This window comes from Chanos chanos, chromosome 6 (genome assembly GCF_902362185.1).
Source record: "Chanos chanos chromosome 6, fChaCha1.1, whole genome shotgun sequence".
Lineage (NCBI taxonomy): Eukaryota > Metazoa > Chordata > Actinopteri > Gonorynchiformes > Chanidae > Chanos > Chanos chanos.
Genome location: NC_044500.1, coordinates 18658067 through 18684092, shown reverse-complemented (window position 1 = coordinate 18684092; position 26026 = coordinate 18658067). Strand labels below are relative to the sequence as shown.

Here is a 26026-nt window from a genome sequence, read left to right as displayed (position 1 = left end):
AGGGGACCCATCTCCAGCACAGTGGACAGGCAAGTTCTCAGTGGCAGACAAGACTGGGGAAGTTCAATGTTCCTCTTAGAATCTGTGAGAAAGTGGGAAAGGAAAGAGTGGAGGAAAGAAGACACTGTGTGTGTGTGTGTGTGTGTGTGAGAGAGAGAGAGAGAGAGAGGGAGAGAGAGAGAGAGAGAGGGAGAGAAGAGAGAGAGAGTTGTGTTGACCATCATGATTGATAGCATGTACAGACTTGCTGACTGAAACCTTCCCACGGATGGAAACTCTGCAGGTAGCTCCAAGCCCCTTACAACCCCTGCACATATTAGACCTTTGAAAGAAGAGGAAGATAGCATACTAAAATCTCCATCAACGCTTGTTCCAAAAGTCCTCGAACTGTGTCCACCTCCTATGCCCTCCTCCTCTTCCACCGGAGCTCCAAAGTTGAGGGAAATTATGGAGATTTGATGCCAAGTGAAGGACAAAATTCCTAAGCACCTAACCTCTGCATGGAGATGCCACACAAAAGCCATCCCTCACCCAGACCTCCTGCTTCTCCTGTAGTCTAACCCAACACTCACCCCAATCACACCCTGGCTCAAAGGTCCAGGCTGGAGGGTCCCAGGAGCTGGTCCAGAGAGAATTTGCCCTTGAGCAAGGTGCTTAAGCTAAACTATCTGGCAACGTCCCAGTCTTTTCCCATCAGACTGGGCTAAATGAGTGCTGCTGAATTCTATAACCATAATTCAGCAACCATTTGGTTGGGATAATGTTATTTTTTTACTTTGCTGAAGCTTGTGACCAGTGGGAAGAGACACATGCACACACACACACACACACACACACACACACAAACAGAGAGAGAGAGACACACACACATGGAAGCAGAGACAGAAAGAAAGACACAGAGAGAGAGAGAATATAAACAAATGTGTTAAATTTTACATCTCATCTCAGTTACTGTTGATTAAGACAGTCTCCTCTCTGTATGGGGCCTTAAAAATATAAAAACAAACAAACAAACAAACAAAACCAAATAGCAGCGATGTTCATGGCCAGTTAAAAACATACTCATAACATCTTAACCTACCTGCAAATATTTCAAGTTTGAAAACCATTTGGGAGTTTATGCCATTTGAGTGCGTCCTCTGGGAACAAATTACCGTTTGGATTAGGATTGGGACGCGCAACCCAGTGTTTTATCTGTAGGCTCATGTTTCAGCACCAAGCTGCTTATATTTCAGGTAAACATAATCCAGATGCCGCTTGCCGGGGGTAGATTCAATTAAGATACAGGACAGCTTTGTTAATACTGCCATATCTTAATACCCCTGCTGTAAGAGGTAATGATCTGGTTTCAGAGAGAAGTCAGCGAATGGGGCCAACGACCGTACAGCGGTTAGCTGCAGAGGAGACCTACTAACTCCATTTGAGATGTGCTAACTCACTCGCCTACGCAGCCTCTACAGAAATGCTAACCTCCATAGTATATAAGTGCTAACTTATTTTTGCTACAATAAACTAATCTAATTTTGCCAAGCCTAACACTAGCTAACAGCATTTTAACTGATCAACTGATCATTATGTGCTGTGTTCAGTAAAGACAGTCTAACGTTCATGAGGATGTTCGGTAGTTGCAGTTTTCTGAAGTCCTTGGGTACTGTTTGTTAAATCACCTGTCATTTAACCAAAGTTCTAGAGGGCAAATGGTCACCTTACTCTTTAATTTAATTACTCAACAGTGATGTCCTCTTTCTCGTAAAAAGCCATCTGAATATAGTTAAAGGTCGTTTCCATCCAACATTTAGTCAAAGCACTTTGTCTAAAGTTGCAGCGCTGCCATTTTGAGAGCTGGTCCAGTCCAGTGATACAAGAGAAATGTGGACGATTAGCCCTTCAAACTTTGATTTAGAAGGACTGAGAAAGTTTACAGCACTTCGGACTTTGATCAGCGTTTTTCCACAGCATCTTTTAATACAGTCTACCCACTGGAATTGCTTATTCCCTCGGAACATCCTTGTAAAGAGCTGAAGAGGTTGTTTAAGAGTATAAGTAAATCCTTGTTTGAGAACTGCTCATGTAATTGTGGTAAATGTCAAATAAAGGGGAACAATTTAGTGAAAGGCACAGCAGTAAACTACTTGGGGTTCTTGTGTTCTTGCTTTAGAGTACTACATTTATGAGTTACCAAGGTAACTAGTCACTTAAGTCATGAAACAAGACTGTTAGGAAATTTTAGTTGAGTCTAACTAACTGCCTCTTAAATAGTTCCCATTGCAAATCTGCCCGAGGGAATTCCCTTTGAATCACTGTGTCTTTCTCCATATATGTGAATACACAATGTGACACTTGGTCTACAAACAAAGCAAGTTCAAAGTCTCTACGTCTGAGAATGTTCTGTAAATGGTCAGGGAAATATATTTTCTTCTGACTACCTACAGAAAACCCTAGAAACCATCATGCTCAAATTTCTGATGTTTACCTCTACAATGGCTGTAGAATCATGTACTCTTCCAGTATGTATGAAGGATAGGCATCTTGCTGAGTCTCATCTGTTGTTTACTGACACACTGAGAATACACATGACTCTGAATAGTGCCTCTGAAATTGCATCAAAAAAAAAAAAAACCTTTCTCCTTGTTGCTTTAATGTTTCCTTTCCTCCTGGCAGCCAGACAGAGGAACTCCCCAGAAGTGTCAGACCGACTAGATATTTTCAGCCTCCAAGTTTTAATATTTATTGACAGGAGCTGTCTGGCGCTAAGACATTACAACAGCCTGCTCTGGCTGATCAGTGGACTTAAGCCCTTGGAGGCCATGCCAACTCAAAGACTTATTCTGATGATGTGCCGCTGATACTTGTCCTTAAAGAAAAGGCATTAGAGCCTGCTGGAGTCAAAGAGAGAGAGAGAGAGAGAGAGAGAGAGAGAGAGAGAGGCAGGCTGAAAAATAGCAAAGCTCAGATTCTTCACAGGGGTAGATGATGTACAGCAACACTGATTCACAAAAGCGTTTTCCACGGCGTGGAACAGACAATCCCCTCTTCAGGAAATGGAGATCAAAGTGGAATTAAGTAGTCAGACTTGTTCCATGCAAATTTTCACTCTGGCCTCCAGCCTCTTTTCGTCAATTTTTGCTGTGTAGCAGCAGGGTGCTGGTGACGTGCACTGGTGAACCATGGTTTAAAAAAAAAAAATGTAGTGCTTGAGAAAGTGTGCCATTACATGTCTTTTTTTTTTTTTTTACATTTAAACTCGGACAGTTTCCGTCTCTGAGAGCGTCCTCTACAAATGTTGCAGTCAGGTTGCTGTTTCCATGACAAAGAGGGTCGCGTGAGAATCTGGGTATTATCCATTTGATGATACAACAAACTCTGTAATTGCCATGGCTGACACCTTCCTCCTCTTTTGAACAGAACTCTCTGTTTGAGACAAGTTTTAAGACAGGGAGAGCAGAAACAGTGTTGGCTGTGGGGATGGGAGGGCAAAGAGAGAGAGAGAGCAGGTTTCCAGAGGAGATAGTCAGAGAGAGCGACAGAGGCTACAGTGTACAATGACAGTACAGAGATAGAGAGAAGCAGGATGGGAAGAGAGATGGTGTCGTGCAAAGACAGAGAGAGAGAGAGAGAGAGAGAGAGAGAGAGAGAGAGAGAGAGAGAGAGAGAGAGAAAGAAAAGGAGAGGCGTGGATGACAAACAAATAGAAACAGAATACAGATATGCACAGGAACAGTGGGGAGGGTGGGCACAGGGTCAGTGAAACAATAATTCATAATTTGTCTAGTTTTATGAATGTCGTTCCCTAAGACAGTCAATTTACTGCTGTGCCAGAGGAGCGCTGTCGTCGCTGTGTGAGAGGATGTCAGCACCACGGAGAGCTCCCTCGTCCCGCACTGCATGACTACACTCCAGCAACCAATGGGGGGCCAGCTGCAGGGGGCACTCAAACACACACACACACACACACACACATACACACACGCGCGCACGCACACACACACACACACACACAAACACACACACACACACACACACCTGACATGAGGAGAAGGAGGGTGTGGAGAGGTAGGAAGAAACACCAATCTGCTTTTAAACAGGACCTGTTCCTCCACCCCCTCCCTAAGTTAAGTCAAGAGAGGAATTCATTAAAATATAAGTCCCGCTGAACTGCAGCCGTAATCCGACAGATTAATGGCGGGGCATGAAATCTGCAGTTTGCGTTGACAAAAGTTACAAGTTGGAGGAGGGGCAGTGAGGCCTGCGGTGGATTACGCCACGCAACCCTTAATGCGGGAATAATTTGACAGAGCTGCCAATTTGCTGCGCATGCACTCTCCGTCACAAATCCGACTTTGCCGTGCACTTCTGAGGAAGTTTTATGGGTGAGAAGCGCTTTCTGGAGCTGTCCAGCTGCTCCTCCCTCCTGCTCACCACTCCTCCTCCTCCTCCTCCTTGCTCCAAACAGCGATCAGTGTACCCTCATTCTGTATTCTCACTGTAAGGACAGTGCTGTGATAGGAGTGTCAGGTTAGGACTGTTCCCACTTCACAAAATGCCTTCTCACTAACGTAGCTTTAGTAAGTACGACAGAAATGGTGTTTGATCAGTGAATAATCACGGTGGAATTACTTAGAACGTAATTTGAGCTTAAAAAGGAAGTTTCATTGCAACTAGGAATTGGAATCCAAAATTGATAACTTTGAAGTAACTTGGTTCTGAGCCGCGTCGGGAGAATTACCGGGGGGAACAATTCACGTTGAAACAACGAAGACTTTTCCTTTTTGCATTGATTATCTCCTTCATAAGAAACAAAAACTTCAATCTCCGAAGGCTGAGGAAGGGACGCTTTTGCATCGTTCAGAGGACATTTCTAAATCATCGCTCAAAATGACAGAGCAAAGCACTGCTACCATCCACCCACCCCAAAAACAATCTCTCTCTCTCTCTCTCTCTCTCTCGCTCTCTCTCTTTCACACAGTACACATCTCCTCCACCTCCCTTCTCCACCCGCAATTAATCCCTGCAAACATGTCTGATTGAATCTTTTCAAGCAAATCCTCGGCTTGGGCTTTTGTTAGTTCACTTCTTGTCAACATCCATTAAAATATGCTTTTTAATTCTCCTACTGTCATCTCTGAAAAATATGAAAAAAGGGAAAGAGGAAATTAAAAAAAGAGAGAGAACGAGAGAAAAAAAAAGACACCAACTGATTCCACTGTCTTCAACTTTAATCAACTGTACAGTGGCATTTCTGTCTCTCCTCCTTGCACTATAATAATATGCTGTTTGGAATTCAGGAGGCAGACTCCACATCAATCATTTGCCCGATTTTTTTTTTCCCCGCCGCAATAAATATGCAAATGAGGAGAAGGCAGTCACTGGTAATTTTGAGCTCAGCTCACTAGTGTTAAAAAAGGACATGAATTTATTAATTGCCCAGCGGCGAAAGGAATCCTATTTCTGTGGGCATTGATTACAAAGTGGCACGGGTGATTATCGGTGATGCTGGGGGGAGTGGTGGTTAGTAGGGAGGGAAAGATGGACGGGGGGACGTTTTCGGAAAAAGAAGAAGGAAGAGAGAGAGAGAGAGAAAAGAAAAAAAAACAGAGGCCAGATTATCACATTTAACGTACAATGGAAGGCCTGACACTCTGCTCCCTCCCTCAGCACACGGGGAAAGTGTTGAAAGAAAAGACGCCACAATGAACGAGGCTTTCATTGTAAACCAGCGTGGTGATGAATGGGGAATTTGTGAAGGGCGTCGTGGCCACACATGCGCTGTGCCTTTGGACGAGGGTGTTGGTGTACACAGGACTCCTGGACAGGTATAGTGAGTTAAGCGCACAGCTGTCTGGGCTAATGTGAGACTATGTTGCATGGAGACCCAATTATCTCCCATTGATCCCTGACAAGAACAGCTTGTTTCACCCCGATACGTACTGGTAAGTACCAAATATGTACTGGTTAAGTTCCAAAATAAACGCAACACGTGAACAAATGAGGGATACAAAGAGCAGGTGCCTCCACACCGGTGTGGTTTCTGAGTTATTAAGTGATTAAATGACTGTCATGGTAAAGTTTATGTGTAATGCTGGGCAGACTCAATCGGCCAGTATTTTAGCCACCATGGCAAGAGGAAGAGTTAACATTGAAAAAAAAAAGAGAAATTGTTTTGGAATGTTTTGCAGGTGCTTCAGTGATTTAAAATTGTTTCACCAGGAACACTTGCTGAGGTGATGTTGTCATGGAGGTCTGAGAGGAAAGTTTAGGGTTAGAATTAGACAAAACAGACCAAACAAGACAAAACATGGCAAAGCAGACAAACAGCTTCAGCATCAGTTATATCCAAAAGTCAGCATAGGGTGTTAGTAGACAGTTTTGTCATGAAGAATTCATAAACAACTTCACAGAGAGGGACAAAATGATGAGTTTACACTGCATGGATTCCTTATTACATCCAAAAATGCATATTTTTGGGTAAAATATTAATAATTGGCAGCGGTGTTCTGAAGAAGCACTGATGTGGTCAAATGAGTAATCTTTCACCCTGTTCTCAGGTAGTGGCCAAGAGCATGTGTGATGCACTCTAGCACCCCCTGCAGGCCAGACTGCTTGTTTCCCACAGTGAAAGGTTCTTGGGGCTCTATTTTAATGTTGGATGCATTGTTGTTGTCATGGTTACATCAGCCCCTCAGAGGGCAAGGTAAATGCAAGTATAAACAGAGTCGTCCATTCTATGGTTAATCATTTCTATCTTGGTGGGGGTGGTCATTTCCAGGATGACAAAGCTCCCATGCACAGAGCATTCAAAGTTATCAATGAATGGTTTCATGGGCCTGAAAATAATGTAGACCATAAGCCATGGCCATCTCATTCACCAGACATCAACCCAGTTTGAAATTTATTGGAGTTTCTAGAATGACACCTGAGACATTATTTTCCATTAAAAAAAAAAAGCAAAAACAAAAAACAGCGCAACAAAAAAAATTTTTTTTTGTTAGAAGAATGGTGTTGTATCCCACTGACAGAGTTTGGCACTTTCGCACAGTCAATAACACAGAGAACTGACAGTGTTCTGACAGCTTATTGTGGCCTAACACTCCACTGAGATAGTTTATGTTAGGGTTGCTTGTACATATCTATCAAAATTAACTTATTCATGCCAGATCATGACTATATTGCGTGAGAGATAAATCTTATAGACTGAGTATAGAGCATTGAAACAGATGTGAAAGAAACTACAGGAATCACAGGCCTTGCAGAAACTGCACTGCTCAGTAGGACAAAAAATAAATTGAAACTAGACTTGAAAGCACAGATAAACACACACACACACACACACACACACACACACACACACTCACACACACACACACACGTGTATTTTATTGCATGTACATACTTAAAGGGAAACAGTTGTTTCTTACTCACTTGAGTGAAATTAAGATGAAAGTCAAAAATGACCAGTTGGAGGATAGGCCAAACTGTCTGGTGGCAAGAATGTTAAATTACTACTTGTCTGGGGTCATTTGAAGAAGCAAAAGCATGCATCTGTCAAACAGAACACCTACGACTACGAAGAATTGAATTGCCAACCTGAGACAATGTTTTTTGTTTTTTTGTTTGTTTTTTTGTTTTTTGGTAAGGACACACGAGAGAGGGAGAGAGAGAGAGAAAAAAAAACGGAAGGCAGCTACAACGGGGTCTCTGTCCAAGAAATTTCATCTCCCATAAATAATGACTATAAACTTTTCCGGCGGCGTGGGCTAATTAATTCCTGTGCTATACACAAAAGGAAATGCCGGGTGACAAATGGGAGCAGGACTTGAAAGCTGCCAGATCTGCAAAAAAATTTCTACTTCAATTTATAAGCAATTTTGCAGTAAATCATCAACCAGAACTAGCTACTTTAGGACACCAGCTTCTTCAGCAGCCAGTGTGTTGTTTCAGAAAAAGAGAAGAGAGGGATGAAGAACGGAGAGAGGAGGAAAGAAATACACTTCTTCAGTGGTTAAATCTGACAAGATCACAGAATGTAAGCAATCAAGATATTTATATTTGATTTAGCTGTTAAAGCAGAAGGGTTTTTTTTTGGCTTTGTCTTTTTGTTTAGTAGATATTATTGATGTTGATAAATCATTCTGTAAATCCCAGTAAGATGTGACTGGAAAAGCACATTTGTAAAAAGAGAACTAAGCATTGATTAGTCTAAATGTGGCCAATCATATGTGGAATGCCACTTAAAATGTTTATGTTTTATTAATGCTGTTTGATTCCTTTTAGACTTTGTCACTTCACCTGTTCTTGCTGTAACTGTAGTTTTACTGTAATTGTGTTTTGCTGTAATTATAATTGTAATTGTAATTGTGGTTTTAATGCCCGTGAAAATGGAATTAGAGAGAAACAATTCTCAGATGTTGAATAATGAAGTTATAAGGTGAATAAATGCTACATAAATACAGAAATGGAATAAGTAACATTACGGGGGTGACAGACGGGTAGGGCCAGGGTTCAGTACCTAGGAGTTAGGGAGAGAAAACCATTTCACTGATCAGCCATGTAAAGGATAATGGAAGACACCTATCTGGTTAGATCCTTGTGTCTCCTGTGTGATTCATCTGACAGCAAGCACAAATGACATAACCAAACTACAGTGCTGAAAAGTTTACCCCTTGTTTCTACATGGTCACAAATCTCTATATGATTTGTTTTCGATTAGACTTTTTAGTATTATCATTTAATAAAATATTGCTGAGCTTTTAAGTGGGGAGAGAGTGTGTGTATCCTGATGTCTCCTAAAGATTTCTCACCTCTTCACATCTGTTCTCCATGTGTCAGTCACTATCACCAAACAGTGACGAAAATGGTCACACTCTGCAAACACGCAGGCTGACTCACTCTGAGCCAGCTGACAGTGTGACTTTTACCACCCGAGTTATGTGTTGTGTGATGGAGGTGAGTGCGTCACTGGGACACTCTCCTGACAACACCGCACATTCATTTGATGTGTAGGACAAAACAGAAGTGAGGGGAAAATGACCAGAGTATCTTCTGCCGTAAAACTAGTGTTTTCTCCTCATTCTTCTGTCTGAATACACACACACACACACACACACACACACACGCACGCACGCAAACACAAATCAGACCACTCGACGTTGGAGTTGTGTTTTCCACTCAGACCGAGAGCTTTTCATCCTGCTCTTCTCTGCCACTTTATACTAATCAGCACACATAAAAAGAATAAATAAAATAAAACCCACATCCATCTAGAAGTGATCAGAGGCCGGAATAAGCTTGAACCTCTTGTCGCGCTAGTAAGCAAAACAAAGGAACACAAATGACGTACAAAAACACATCAAATGAAAAGCAAGCACATGGCAGGCTTAGCAGAGGTGTGTTTGTGTGTGAGCGTGTGTTACCACTCACCTATAACAATCCAACAGGAGGAGATGCTAACGAAAGACAGAAGGGCCAATCCTCACCCAGTGTGACTGTCCCCCACTATGCTTGACTCATGGTAAACTGCTTGCCACTGCTACTGGACTACACAATGTCCCAGTGTGGCGTCCTTGAACCCACAATTTTTGGTTATAACTTCACCCTAATCCTGGCCCTTACTCACTTCTCTTCCTTAACCTTCACTCAAAACGCACCCACACTTAAAAAAAAAAAAAAAAGAAAAAACTTTCCTGTCTGTTAAAACCCTAATCTGTGTGGTGCTCCAAGCCTTACATTCATATCTCCTCTATATGCAAAAGAAAGACCAATTCAGCTACGGACTGTCCATGCAGAACTAGAGCCATTCATCTTTTTGGCCTCCCCCTATCCACCATCTTCATAAATTACATTTCACATAACTCTCTCTCCCTCTCTCTCTCCCTCTCTCTCTCTCTCTCTCTCTCTCTCCCTCTCTCTCACCCAATCTAGCTCCGCTACATTATTGCGTTTGGCAAAAGGGGGGAGTTCCAACCTAATGGATGATTTCCAGCTTTTGTTTTTAATTAATTGCATGGCTACTCAACGTTTTGGAGGTGCTGCCTGGGCTGAGAGTAGAGGTGGGGAAGTGTCTAGTCTTAGCACCGCCTGGGCCGCCTGCCACTGGAGGCCCTATACATCACACAGCACCTCACTGCCTCTCCTGGCTTTGATTCTCAGAGTTCATTTCCTCTGATGAGCATAGAGTAGTCTTACCGTGACTTAACCGCCTTTGTCAAACCTGCATATAACGAATGACAAAGAAAAAAAAAAAAAACAGGGACAAATCAATCACATGTAAGTAATATGTATGGAGGGTGAACAGGGGACTGAAATCAAAAGTGTCTGCTTATGGAGATCTTATGTATCAACTGGATGTCCGTTCATCTAGGCCAACAGTGTTTGCTTTTTAGCAGTTAGTTATGAGCAATTTAAATATTTTTCTGATATTGAGATGTCATGTTTTTGTTTGGTATGCTGTTGGGGGAGGTGGGGGGGGTAACAATAGGTAGCTTTCAGTGATGTCTGTTAATCCATCAAGACCACTGTCAGTTCATTGTTAAATATGCAAGTATGAAAATGTTTCTCGTTGAAGGACCATCTTATTGTCTGAAAGCCCAAAAAAAAAGCTTTCTGGGGCAGCTTATGAGCTAACTTCACAGAATGTTGTGATGCAGCAAAACTAACTGAAAGTTATTACCTGCATGCTGTCCACATTCACAGAGAAAAGTACAGGTACAGTCTTAAAAACTCATGAGTAAGCTGACGACAGTTGTCCTAACTTTACACAGTGGTCATCAAACACAAAATGCTAAGTTGCAAATCCCCCCCCCCCCTCCCCCCAAGAAAAAAAATATTCCTTGGAACTTATTTGGCATTCAGTCGTACTTTTCCATGTGAGGGCAACCAAATGAATCATCTATTCCAAGTTCAAACTTACAGTACAGACTCTGACACAATGAATGGCCAAGAGCTCCAGCAACTGGTGAGAAAACTCACAACACTCACTACACTTTTCAAATTCTATTGCCTCCCCCAACTGCAAGCGCTGCAAGAAAATGGAAACTTCATATATATACACACACACGCACACACACACACACACACACACAAATGGACTGTTGCAGGCCACTGCTTCACTCATTTTAAGGGAATGGAATAACAACACCACTTGGCTGCACTTACACAAGCACTTACTCTTTAATTATAATGAATGCCTTAAAAAAAGTCATGGTGATTTTTCTTTGGGGGGGGGGGGGGGGGGGGGGCACTTTTTTTTGGAAGTGCGGTTCATTGTGAGTGACCAAGATTATAAGAGAGAGATTATCGTAAAGCATGTGCTTCAGATGAATTGCAGATTACATGGCTTCCTAAATCCAAATTAGGCATCAGTCAGACTGAGAAAAAAGGTGGTTGTTACTAATGAGAAAGGCATTTTGAGGAAAAGTTCAAGTCATGTCATCGATTTTTTGAACCCCCATCATGCAACGAGCATCGTGTCTGAAATGGGAAATCATGCAACATCAGCACAAAAGAGAGGGGTTACACTAACTAAGAAAACATGTCGACAAAATAAGAAACAGCAAAAAAACTGCCTGAAATGCCTGAACTTTAATTGAGAGAATATCACAAAAAAAGGGAATTGGTAAAAACATATTAGAAAGTGAACAAAAGACAACAACAATACATTACCCAGAGGTCCTTGTGTTTCAGGGGCTGTACACTGTAGAACTGTTTTAGTAACCATCAGGGCAGTATATGAAACTGGGGTTAAACCGTCAGAGAAAGCAGAGGTGTTTGACAGAACATATACTGAAACATTGCATGGCATTAAATGTGCTGTGGACATTTGTTTACAATGGAGACAAGACTCTGTTTAACATGACATGGTAATGATTTTGAGAATTTCTCTCTCTACAAGGCTAAAAATACAGCATATGTCAGAATCTGTTCGCTTTTTTCTTGTGCCTGCATTTTGTAATTTGCTGTTTTGTTTTTGTTCCAGACTTCTGTGTGTAAGAATTAAGAAATATGTATAATTCCTTATTATACAACATACACATGCACATACATACACATACACACGCACATGCACACGCACACATGTTCACACGCATACGCATACACCCCTCACTAGACAGGTAACTCTTCCACTGACAAAAACAACAGTAATAACCATTAAAGAATGAAATTAATCGACCATTTTGCCATTGAAAAATGTCTAATGGTTTTGACTTCATTTGCAGTAACTTCTATTTGAACACCTAATTCCAAACTTAATCCAAGCATTTTCCCGTTCATATAAGAGTGGATTTCTGTAAATCACAGCGTCACAGTGTGCTTGGTACAGTAACATAGAGATAAACACTGGAGATGAAATCACTTCTTAATATGTGATAATGACATTCAACACTAGCTTTTCTCCATGGCTTTGAATATGGGGTGATCATACAAAAACAGACAGACACAAACAGCATAGACTCTTAATCACAGCATACTGAAAGTTACATAATATTTTTGTCCTAGAAAATGATGTCTCCCCCCTCAGACATACAGTCTCCTTTAATGACAAATAACAACAACAAACATCAAACAACAACAACAACCCCCCCCCCCCCCCCCCCCCCAAAAAAACTTGTTTCCTCTCCACTTTAACAGTGTAATGGTTCGGCAACCTCCCCCCCCCGCCCCCAGCTGTTTTTTTTAATAGAAATCAGGATGAAGTGTGTGTAAGAGTGTGTGTGTGTGAGGATGTAGTGTGTATAGGAGAGCAGTTTGGCTGTGCAGCACAGAATATTCATCTGGCGCTAAGATTGAGATAAATTTAGGTTGCTTTAGCTGAAACATTAGCTGGTAAATTATGTGTGAGTTTTGAGAAAATAGTCAAAGAGTATACAGACGCAGTACTCCTGTTCCATGTATCTAACCATATCTGCTGATCACATTTTTATTCAATGCTGATGAAATATGTCAGGCAAAAGAGTTCTGTATATATTTCAGACTGTCTGCATGTATGCTAAAAAAAGCCTTAATACTTTCCAAGGTAAAAACAATTTTGTTTAAATTTTCATGTGCTGGTTTTGATGCTGGTAATGGAGGCTAGTTTAAAGATTTTAAAGCAATACAAACTAAAATGTTTTGGTGACTCAGCAATTTCACTGAGAATTTTGTGTAAATGTTCCTAACTCAAGAAAATGACTGTACAGTTGGAACAATTGTCTATATAAAGTATATAGGGTCTGTCTATTTAGATGTTACAAAGCTTCATAGCATTATAGGGACGCAGCACAGTAACACAGTGCTGTACATTCATAAAGTAAAATATTCTTGAAATGCTTTGTCAGTAGAGCACACAAATGCATGCTCACACACCATGTGCGCACACACACAAACACACACACACACACACACACACACACACACACACACACACACACATACACGAATAGGGTTGTAGAAAAACACAAGACTGGACAGATTCTTGTTTTCATTTTTGCTAACGCTGTTCTGTGCAAACTCCGGAGGAAAAAGATTTTAACCACTCTCCTTGGTTGAGGCCCATATTTTGATGTTTTATCACTGTGGTATATTTGTCTATTAGAAATCTAAGGAGTAAACAATATTTATATGTGAAAGTTTGTCAAGACTCAGTGTCGTAGGGACTGATTACTCACAAACTGTTACTATCTGACATGTGTGCAGGCCCTCTGCGCTCTCAGACTAGTCTCTAATGTTATGGTTATTTCATCTACTGTATTGTTTTCTCACATCTCTGCACTTAGACATTAAACCAATAAGCTTGTTTCTGTCGTTCACGTGTGAAGCTGCTTTAAAGATCCTCATACTTATAAAACGTTTCTAGACCGCAGAAGCATACGCTTGTTCTATATGCTTCCATCTCTTTTCACTTTGTTGTGTGTACACACACACACACTCACACACACACACACACACACACACACGTAGAGAGAGACGGTAACACTACGTATGTGTGTAATCTATTCCAATCCCTGCACTCTTTTTTAAAAATGCCATTTAAAAACATTCAATACCTTTAAGATGCATTTATATTTAACATAGCAGCAAGGTCAGCTCCAAACCCAATACTCAATGTCCAATCAATACGAAATTTGAATTTAAAGAGCTGCAGCCTCTTGGGTCACAGAGCATGGAGTCAGCGGCGTGGCTAAGCCCCCCCCCCAATAAGGAGGGAGGGGGGGACTCAGGAGGTCTACACCAGGCCTGTTTAACTCTCCGGACCATGATTAATTCATGCTGGATTATGGGCCGGGTGCCGTTGCTGCACCGCTGGGCTCCTTCAGACTAAACCACGCAGTGCAACCAGATAAAGGCTTTTGCCCTCCGGATACGAGTCTCCGTTTGGCATCCGAGGTCTTCGGCTCCTCTCCTCCTGGTGAATTTTCCATACCCGCCTTTGGCGATTCTACACTATGTATCTGTTTTGATTGTTTTGTCTTTATTTGTTTATATCTGTGTGTGTGTGTGTGTGCGTGCGCACTCCAAATACATTCATTCAGATGTATCGTGTTTGTGGGTCTGCTTTAAGGCAATTTGAGTTTAGCATAAGCTTTAATGCAATCTTTCTTAGTTAACCTTAGGCCCCAGAGTTTGCTTTCCTTTGTGAAGAAGCTGGGATGATTGACCAGCAGGCCTGATGGTGACCAAAGAGGAAAAGTATCTGTGCATCCTATCAGCAAACTCACAATGGAAAACATTACCACTGAACAAGTCGAGAGTTACAGGAAAAAATGAGTCAGCATCTACTGTACGCCTCCAAATATTCTTTGATATAGCGCCAATGTTTGAGTACATGGTAAAGTTCAATGCTTTGGAAATCATTATGGTAGACCGGTGGGTATTAAACCTCTAATTCTACAAAACAGTTTTTACAGCTACAGTTTGTGTATCAGTATTAATGTGTTTTTGGCTCTGTGGAAGTGGGAGAGCGGCTTTCTCTCACGCAGAGACGTTTGAATGAACACCGTGTTTGCTCTGGCGACCTAAAATTGAGCAACCTTGGGTGAAATGAGTCTGTGATTCACGGAATTGCTCTTTTTTTTTTTTAAATCTTCACAGCCACATTCTGATAAGAGATAAATTTGACTATGAGAGTTATGTGTGTGTATTCAGGTGAGGGTATGATTGAAGAGGGTTATTCAACTTCCAGCAACATAGCAAACAAAACCAAAGCAAGAAAGAGTTGAACAATTTGCAAACTGTCACCTACCCTGACAATCAGGGAGGTAAATTTGTATCCCTATCTGTATTTGTGTTTTACTCACTCCGTTACTAAATAATGGACTTTCAGTGAATATTCAGGCTTGTGTTTAATGGTACTGAATCTGTACATGTTAAATCTAATTCTGGGATGTTCTCTGTTTTGAGCTTACAGGTATGCAGCATATCAGTGACTTCAGTAACAGTAACTCCTAACATTTTTTAAATTTCATCCTGAAATATGCAAATACATATGATGTATGTGAATTTCAGATTAAGCAACTTCAGCGTATTGTGAAGAGACCACAACAAATATTTCTCAAATGCTCCCTCTCTCTCCACACACACACACACACACACACACACACACACACACACACACACACACACACACACGTTGTAGCATTATAACACAGGTCTTTCAGTAAATAAAAATATTCAGTTGAAAGAACGCTCTGACTCATAGAGGCTTATGAACTAGTCACAGACCAAACAACAGGTTAGCTGGATATTCATTTGTCCAATGCAATGCAATGCAATGCAAAAAAAAAAAATTTTTTTTTTTTTTCTAATTTTATTAAAAACTCACAAATTTTTTGTTGACATGTTTGTATTTATACAGTGAATGGTCTAATTTGCACTGGAGGTCACATGAGCTTAGGTTTATTTGAACAATAAAATACATGACCATGAGAATTTTTGATATTTAAAGAAAACGCCAGCAGCTCACCGCGCGTTTGACCATTGATTTTTTTTTCTCAATAGTTTGGATTTTTCCTTTAAAGACACAAAAATAAAACTTGTAGGTCTAAGTATGTTATATTAACAATTTTATGAATTTTTTTTTCGGCAGACTAAAAAAATTCAGAAGTAAACACTTCTTATTGTTTTTTTTTTTCTTTTTTTTTTTGTTTTTGTTTTTGTTTTTTTTTTAACACTTACACTTTGTTTCAACACTTTCTGCAGATAATGGTGCAAAGCACTTTTACAGTATTTGTGCTATGTTTTTATTTGGCAACTGTCTACTTACTTGCATTTTTTTTTCCTTTTTAGCTTTTTTTTTGTAAACAACATCTTGTACAAACTAGCACAGTGAACCACAACCCCAGCAAACTTGTTTTTTCCTTGTACAATATAAATAAAATCAATACAAAAGTTTGGTTGGTTGCTTGGAACATTTTTTATCTGGATCAAGAGGTTCTAAAACATGGTTGATAATTGAACTCCTGAATTAAATATATTACGTAAACAGTTGACTGCTCTAAATCCCTTTCTGACCCTCGTTAAAATATTTTTTTTTTTAGAAGGTAGACTTCATTTCAACAACATTTCAAGTTCTCTTCCATTTAAATAAAGGGTTCACAATCCATACATTTTTTAAATAAATGTTTGCCTTTAGAAGGCCAGCGTTCTTCGGTTTGGTGGAATTCTTGAATATGAAAGAACTAGTTCAGGTAGAGGAAGAAGGAGAGATAGAGAGAGAGAGAGAGAGAGAGAGAGAGATAGAGAGAGAGAGAGTGAGAGAGAGAGAGAGAGAGAGGGAGAGAGAGAGAGAGAGAGAGAGAGAGAGAGAGAGAGAGAAAGAGAGAAGGACTTCTTCCCATTGGCCTTCAGAGACATATATAGTGTCAAAAAGGTTGTCAGTGTCAATATGGCAGAGCCTTGAAAGGCAAAGAGGTCTGAGGAGATTTTAAATAAATACGAGTCTGGTGGCTTGGGTCTTTCCTGGAGTTAACATCCCAGGTGAATGTTAGCCCAGCCATCTTAGGGAGTTTCTATATAAAGCTGGCAAGTCTTTGACAGTAGCTAATACTGTTTTTCCTTATTTTGTGAACATCTTTTTGCACGGAGTGGTTCCTGGAGGGTCATTGCTGTGCTAAGCCTCATATCAGAGTTCCTTCAGTGACAGAGGGCAAGAGCTCTGGGTTCAGCAGTGACAATCAGTCTTTTCTGTGATGGAGTCCTTGCTTTGATTTGTGAGAGATAGATAGAGGAGAAAGGGCGAGCGAGAGAGAGAGAGAGGGGGAGAGAGAGTGAGAGAGAGTGAGAGAGAGACAGAGAGAATGCAACTGAACGTCAACATAATTTCAGTATTAATGTTCTGCCTTTTTCTGACTCCTTGTGGTTTTTCCACTGAAATTATATATAGAAAAAGAACATTTCAATAAGTAATAAATATGTATGTGCCATAAAAAAAAAGGAGGAGGAGGGAGGAGGGGGGAAGGGGGACGCTTTTCCTGTCTCCAGTCGCTTCTCTCTCAGTTGTCTCTAATTTTCCTCAGCTGAATCGTCCACTTTCAGAAGCTACCAGACCGTACCCTCGTTCATTTCCGACGGGGGGTGGGAGAGGTGGTTGCTGTATCCGCTGCCGTTGAGTGAGAGCGAGGTAAAGGAGGGGCTGGGGCCAAACACGTCAGACGAGATGCTGTGAAGGGGCCCGGGGATCCCGGGCTCAGGGCTGGGCGAATCCCCCGGGTGGTGGGACATGATGTCCGAAAACCGTTGCACTTCGCTGGTCGGGTGGTGGCCAGGAATAGGATGGTCCATGCCCCCTAGAGGGGTACCCGTAGGGCCCGAGGATGGGACGAACGGGAGGTCCACTGGAGTCTGGGCCTGTGAGGACGGCGGCCCTTGGGGAAAGAAGTCATAGTTCCCGCCGGGACCATAATACTCGCTTTGATAATCTGTAAATCAAAAAAAAAAAAAAATTAGAGCGAAACTCAAGGAAAAAAAAAACGCGTAGAGAAATAATGAATGTGTCGCCTGCAGTTCCTCTGAACAGGCTCTCACTGTTCTGTATTAGTCACAGTGCATGTTACACTTAAACCACAACTGTAACTGGGTGGGAAAAACAACTTTAGCGAGAAATTAATTAAAAAGAGCTCCGGCCCTTATTTTACATGCTTTAACCAGCATCTTTATTCCAAACCACAAAATATGCTGGAAATGGAATGATTTCATACCACCAAGACAACACCAAAAAACAAAAAAAGCAGACTTCAAATCAACCAACACATAATGTCCAAAAATTAAAGAGGATAAACGTGATTATAGATCCCATAGCAATAGATGCCAAAAGAACAAAATATTGAAAGACAGTGAAAAAAATACTCAAGCTGACAAAATTACCTAAATTTATATCTTGAAAATGGACTCATATATTTTCGGTCACAAATGTCAACCCATAGAACAAAGTGCACTAGCATGCTTCTAATCAAGTTTTACACAGCTGAAGGCAGAGAATCCTCTGGAATTAATTTTGCTAAAGTAATATTACTCTAGACATGTTTTTCTCAAGTTATTTGTTTTCCCTTTAAATTTCACTCGAAATCTCCAATTTTTCTTACATCTGGAACACGCAAACGTGCTATAAAATAAATACCGCGCGCGCACACACACACACACACACACAAAAAGCCCACACCAAATGAGATAATGTTACGGCTGGGAAACTCCTCTAACCTTACGACCTCATTGAAATCAGCAAGTTACACTTTAATGAAATTTCTCAGGACGCTGATCACAGCTTTGACAGGCGCCCAACCTGCGAGCCTTGATTCTGAAAATCAGCATAAAAATTGCGACAAAAATGTAAAATACAGTGTGGCTGGTGTAGAATCAGGAGTATCATTAGCGTAATCAACAAACAACCACTGCCGCACAGTACAAGGACGACTTGGCCAGTATGCGTATGGCAAATAAAAGTTCGATAGTCATGTCATTCAAAACAACGACCTACTTTTATTTTCAGCTCAGATGAAATCTCTACCTCTCGATAAACTGTCTTTCAGCGTTTGTTGTTTACACGACACAACATAACGCGCAACTAAACATGTCGACTATCTCTCCCCTCCATAGTTCTTACCCGCGATAGCCGTCAAAGGAGGCCTGGGGTTGTGCGACAAATGGAAACAGCGCTTGGCAAACGTAAAATTATACAACATTTCAGACAGTGGTGTCAGAAAGATTAATTCGCTACAAAGTGTTAAGCATTACCTCCATAGTAAGAGAAAGGTCCATTTGGAATGAGCTCTCCAGGTTCGAGTCGGTCTACAAGCGTTCTTATTCTCCTTGGGCTTCGGAAAAAAGCATGTCTTCTCGCGCCAAGGGCGCTTAACTGTTTCATGCGTCGTTCTTTGGACCGCCGGTTCTGGAACCATACCTAAGACACAGTGATCAAAGAGACATAAGGATCACAGCATTCTGCGTAAATTGTGTTCGACGTAAAGCTCACTATAATTTGTGGTACATATTTCTTTAACGTAATTTAAACGAATTAATAATCATATGATTTTCAAGAATTTACAAACAAGTAGATACTGAATGCAGAATTTAGTAAACATCAAAATGTATAGATAAAATCATTTTAAAAACTTATAAAGCAAAGTCGGACCTTCAATAATTGAAAAGGATTTTGTCGCCAGGCCTACTACTGATAACTTGTTTTCCCCGTATGTTTTTGGCCCTGACTGCAATATGCTCCATATTTTTATCAGTTTTATATTTATTTGTTTTCTCCAAATTATTGACGTATTTATTTGTCAATAATAAATAACAGACGCATAGCTATTGGGTAGTTTCTGCTTTTATTCATTTTACATCAACTCTGATCATTACTTTTAAATCGTTTTTACGTAATGTAAGTAAATTATTTTTAGCATATTTTCGTTGCATTACCCCATTTACACCAATGGGAAAAATTGCTAAATATATAAATTAAAAGCGAAGCGACTGCCACAGTCATATTTTAGCATCACCTTGGCCTGTGTTTGTAAGTCACGTCCTCTTAATATAAACCCGTGCTGTGTCCTCACAGTCAACACTGGCATGTGTTGATATGACTGAGCGAATTCGTATTGCTGTGACAAGATTACTTCTAATTATCGTCACTCCGAGAGACTCCGATCTAACCTCACTTTAATGATCTTTTAACCCTCCATTTCCCCCGACTGCGGGGCAGCAGCAGGGACTTAAAATCTCCAATTAATACTTAATAGGAGGGTTGTTACCGATATATTAGGCAGCTCTATAAGGTTATTATTTCGTAATCTATAAATTCACCCTTGAATTCCTGATGCTAATTGCAGTTTACATTGACACTTTTAAATACCCAACCTCCCTATTCTATTCATGCCGCCACCCGTATTTTTGACTTGAGCTTCCGGCCATCTCATATTAATACATTATCCCCACGGTATCAATTTATTACGGCGCTCTTGACAATGATGATACTTTATCTGAGCTCTTATCGGGTCCTTTTTCACCTGCAAAGTGGCAAGATACATGTTCAAATTCAGTGAGGCAATTGCTTCCCCCCTCGGCAGCATTAAAAAGGTACTTGATACATGATTTCCACAAAAGGTGGCGAGGTCTCAGATTATTCAAAATAATTGTTCCACTGTTGTATTGAACGATTGATGAATATTTGATTCGTGAAAGAGAGACGGCCCAGAATGGGGTGTTTTGACAGACATGCAGACAGATTTGTGCGTTTCCACTTGACTAGAAACGGTCACAGCATGGCTAAATGTGGTCGCAAAACGTGATGGCACTGCTTTGCCAAGACTCCCATCGTCCCCACCAGTCCTACGCCAGTTGGCACGCCTTTCAACAATTTAAGCCAAGTGTAAGAAACAGCCTAGCCATGTAAATATTACCTCCCAATATTTGCCAACGGCAGCGAAATATTTTCCCGTCAGGATTCGAAGTGCCCTAGAACAGCCACTCTCACACGCAGACGAGAAGTGAAAAGAAATGCACAGCGTCGATAAACGTCTGCTGTTTGCTGCAGTGTTTTGTCATCGCGCCCGACACAGAGGAGCGCGAGCCAATGGAAAACCCCTGCCGTGCCCTAGACCACGGATCCAGGCACTGAGGGCGCGATTTTCCATAAACGTAAGCTGCTCTGTTGCCCCCCTTTTGTGCTTTCAGCATTTCTCCCCCACGCGGTTATTTACTGTCCCAAAATTCAGAATCGTTTCTACAAGTCACACTTTTAGAACTGTATTCTACAATGACACCGAAAATTACTCTACCTGAATTACTCGCATGTTAAGCCCAGTTTCCTGAGCCAGTTGCTCCCTGATGTGTCTTGTTGGCTTTGGGGTAGCCGCAAACGCTGCTTTTAAAGTCTCCAGCTGCTTTGCTTTGATAGTGGTACGCGGTCCTCTCCTTTTGCCTCCCAGGTTCTGGTCTTCGTTCTCGTTGTGAGCCACTTCTTTGTCCGACAAGTTTGCGATTTCCGAGTCCTTAACGTCATCCTGTAACTGGTCTTGAGAATCCGGCGATAAACTGGGATCACTGCATGCTGTAACTAAGGAGGAAATGTAATGATGTAAAATTAGTAAATTACTATACAGGAGAGTGGTTTGATTCTTCATTTTCAAAACAAAAGTACGAGCAACAAAACCTTGAAGTGGTAATTCATATATATCGCTACTTGTTATAACATGACAATAAAACGTTGAAAAAAGGCATAAAAATACGAGGAATGTTTGTGTAATTTCAGTTGATCATTTCCCACTGAGCATACAAATAGCAACCTATATTTCTATGAATAAAATAGACATAATTATTTTGAGAAATAATTAAAGGGCATGGAGATTAGCCACATGAACTTGAATGCCTTTTTTTTTTAAATGAAACAGCCCTGTTGGTTCTTTTACCCAGTCAACACAGGCCTTTGTGAATACATCCTTAACACCCAGTCTTTTTAATTAGTCCAGTTTACAGTAATATGTATGTACTAAATATTCAAATGTAATATGAAAAGTTCAGTTGTCTAAAATTGTTTAGAGATTTAGCATTTAATTTACATCATACGTTGTTTCCTTCTTGATGAATTGACATGACAAGTAAATTCCATAATTAACAAAATAGCGGAACATAAAATAAATATTATGGTCCCATATGACAATATCTTATGACAGTATATCATGAAATAATGCATTAACATGTTTCCTTACCTGATAGGAGGTTTGTGTCTTTTCCGCTGTTGTTGTTTAAATAGTCGTCCTTACAGACAAATTTGTTTTCGTCTATGATGTACAATTCCTCTCCCGTAGATAATTGTTTATTACACATCATACAAGTGAAGCAGTTCAGATGAAAGACTTTGCTCCTTGCCCTCCGGACCAGGTCGTTTGGCGATATCCCCTGCAAACAACCGGCACACTTCGTACCAAATCGCCTGCGAGAGGACAGACGCATTACAATCAGGAAATACAACAATGTTGTTGATTTAAAAAAAACATAAATGATTATGAATATCTTTATACTACGTTATAAGAGATGAGATCATTCTAAATGTAAAGATTCTGCGACAGACTGCATTATGCGGCAGGCCGCATGACAGATAAATGAGTTTGAAATAATCCGTGCTAAACATGAACATAGAATGTACTTAATAAAGAATGTGTCCTTTTCACTGAATAATGTTTTGTTTGGGCATAGAACTAGAACCAGTGGTGTAATAAATGAAAATATATCCATTGAAAACAATGATATACATCAAAAGAAACAAAAATATCTACTCCGTTTCCGCGAAATCAACTTCGCAGAAATACTGAAATTACAGAGGTAAGGATAGCATATTGTATCCTAGATTTTAAAAAGATGACATTGACAATACACATTTTATTAATTTGTTAACTGCCGATTCTAATGTGTATTCAGATTTTGTGCAGTGATTGTTGATTCTGTGTCTGTGATAGCATTGTCTGCGGCTTTCCACCTCAAAGTGGTTTATTATTCAAATCCACTTATCACATCTTCACTCGAACCACGGTAAATAGAAGGGGTTTGTGCAGACAGCTTGCCACTGGGCCCACACTACACTTCCTACTAACCTGGCGAAGTATTGATCCCTACGGCTTCCCCTGCTCCCATTCCTTGTAAATAAAGTGCCATTTCCTTAAAACCCTTATGAGTACACAAACGCTTAGTGTATCTGCACTCCATTTTGCATAACAACACAAATTAACGAGCTTTTAATTACTGGGTGTCCTAATCAAAGAATCTCGTGTCAAGCCTGTCAATTGCTGTTCACACCTTTATGCTTTAGCCAATTTTCGTTTCAACTTTACCTGGGAATTTAAATGGATGTATTTGTGAATCGAGCCTATTTTTAGGACAATAATTTAACTATTAACGAATTAATGAATACTCCAATAAACAGGAAAAATTGTTGTAATATTCTAATCTCTTAGATATGGTATTATGTCAATATATTCAGTAAATACTTGTCTTTGAAAAAATGATGCTGGGCAGGTTTACACAATATTAAAAGTGAACTTGCTCAACGCTTCTGCATGTTAGTTGTCTAACTAAATATATAGATTTTAAATGTATCTGCTATATATGAGAAAAAAGAGTTTCTTCTCCTGTGTTACATTAAATGTTCATTCAATTCAAATATTCACCAAGAACTGCAAATAAAAAAAAGAAAATAGTTCTTTCCTCATTTGCAACTCCTCCTTAATCACATATTTAGCCTAGATTTATGCTATGAAACACAATCAGATATCGTCGTGTGATTACAGAAAAACAATTACAAGCTGCTTTGTGTTGTGTGGCGATAAATAAAGCTTGTTAAGATTTGTCCATCACAGTAAATTAGTCATAATCAAACGTAGCAAATTAACGAGTCGGAGGTGAGAATAATGGACGAGCTGGCGAGCTTACCTAAAGAAGTCATTTTTGCAGTACAGTCTTCCCTCTCGAGAGAAGCATTTCTCTGTTAGATTGCATTTACACTCGCAGCATTGTACGCACTTGATGTGCCATGCTCTGTCCAAAACACTAAGGAGAAACCTGTCCAGTATAGGCCTCTCGCAGCCTGCACAGTGGACCATCGTCTTTGGATGTGCTCCCACAATTCTACGGTTGTGTCCACAACCTGAGTGGTGTGCTCCTTTTATCTCACGCGCTCAAAAGAGAGGGAGAGATGGGAAAGTGGGTTTTCGCTCTGAAAATGTGAGTGGTCCAAGTCGTTCCAAGTCAAATCTTTCTGAACAGTTCGCGAATGGAGAATTCAATTCAGGTGTCGGCACCACTTCTGTGAGTGCGAGTCAGGACCGAAACCAGTAAGGATCCAGAATCTCGATGACTAAAGGCTGTTAAGACGGATCTTTTCATGTATGAGGTAGTACTAAAAGCACGTTAAGCCTCAGTGGTAAATCATCTGGATCCTCTTCTGTGGAAACAAATTCACAACAGGAGTAAATAAAGCCAGTGGCACGAGAAGGGAAAAAAAAATCAAACCACCAACCATATGTTGGCTAAACACACAGCACCATTGCGCAGCAGCAGGTCGCCGTTGTCGTCAAGGTGAATCATTGGTGAAAAACCGATGAATGTAAGTAACTGCTGAGGAGGCATCTAACGAAACAGGTTTTGGACAAAACTAATACAGAACACAAGCGTGACCATCAACATTTAAAAGCACTTTAACAAGACCGCGTATCCACTGGGTGAACACCCTCTAAGAAATAAAACGTCAAAAATCTGCGTTTCCTTTCGAGTTGGTGAGTTTTCCTCGGCTTTGCGGACGATGCTAGCGTGGACAGAATGCGTGTGACATCTCGTTGCAGGATTGACGCTCCCCGTTCAGCCTCCAGTATTCTGCATGTTCCTGAAAGCACACGAGCCAGCCTTATTCACAGCCTCCTGACGTCACACGAGGCCGAAGCCAATCAGCACCTTTCCATCCAAGTAACCATTAGCTATCCCCTCAAAGCTTTGCCAGCACAGTCTACACTATTTATAGGGAACTGAAGAAACCAATTGTCAAAAATCCCAGAAACTGTCATATCTTGCTCTATGTGGAAGATAGGCCGAAACACAGAGACCGACAAGGTAAAATATTTTTCACTTTATTCTTCACTTTTTAACCCTTATTTTTCAAGACGCAAAGGAACCCATGAATGACTTCAGAAATAGATGCTTGCTGTTATGTATTCCATAGATAGTGCTGTAGCATCAATTTCATTTCTATATACGCAGGGCCTATATATCCTGTTTATAGAGTTCTGGAGGACTGTTTTTTTTCTGCGAAAGTTATGCGTTATGAGATTTGATATTTGACGGTTTATATTCTAGCGTATGGGTAGTGTAAAACAACTGCTTAAAGCTTTTCATATAGTGGCGCAAAATAGAAACATACGTTTTGATTAGTTGGAGCTGAGCACATTTTTTTCAAATTTTGATTTTATGTAATATTGTTATACTCCTATACAAAACTATACATATATACATTACTATATGTTATACATTAATATAACGATCAGATGTTACATTAATCTATTTTAAAGCTGTTTCTCTCGCTTGTTCTGAGGATGCTGTTCCTTATGTGTCTCTGGATTTTTCGTGAAGTTGTCGTCCTTCCAGGCTGCTCTGTTGGTAAGTCTCCATACCAGATAGAGTTCTGTTGGAGGGGATGATATTGTTAATCACTTCTCCATTGCGCTGGTTTAGCTTACCTAGAATGTTCGACTTGGCCAGATCACGTCATTAGGGAGATTAGATGGAAATTTAGTTTGAATGTCATCACCTTGTGTTTCAAAGCGTGTGTGGTTGAAATATCATTCCAGAAAGCTTTTTCTCTCCTTTGGTCCTTTGTTGAACGAGAGAACGCGAAAGACACCGAGGCACTAAAGTTTACAGGATGGTAGATCACCTTAGCGAGTTCTAATGGCCGGCACACCTTCCGATATTTAATTAGACCTGTTAAGGCCATTCGTTCTACGGCTCAGTAATATACATGTGTTCCGATGCTTGTTCCGGAAGTGGTTCACTTTTCAGGTTTAGCTTATAAGAATTTCGA

General features: G+C 40.6%; 1 protein-coding gene across 1 annotated transcript; it reads right to left on the bottom strand.

Annotated features, from left to right (window-relative positions):
• Nucleotides 1-17508: 17508 nt before the first annotated feature.
• On the bottom strand, nucleotides 17509-24056 carry lhx1a (LIM homeobox 1a). The gene is made up of 5 exons (XM_030778485.1): nucleotides 23887-24056; nucleotides 22170-22393; nucleotides 21240-21517; nucleotides 19201-19366; nucleotides 17509-17888 (listed from the first exon to the last, which is right to left on the bottom strand). The coding sequence occupies exons 1-5, from the start codon at nucleotides 24054-24056 to the stop codon at nucleotides 17509-17511; spliced, it is 1218 nt and encodes a 405-aa protein (XP_030634345.1).
• Nucleotides 24057-26026: the final 1970 nt, after the last annotated feature.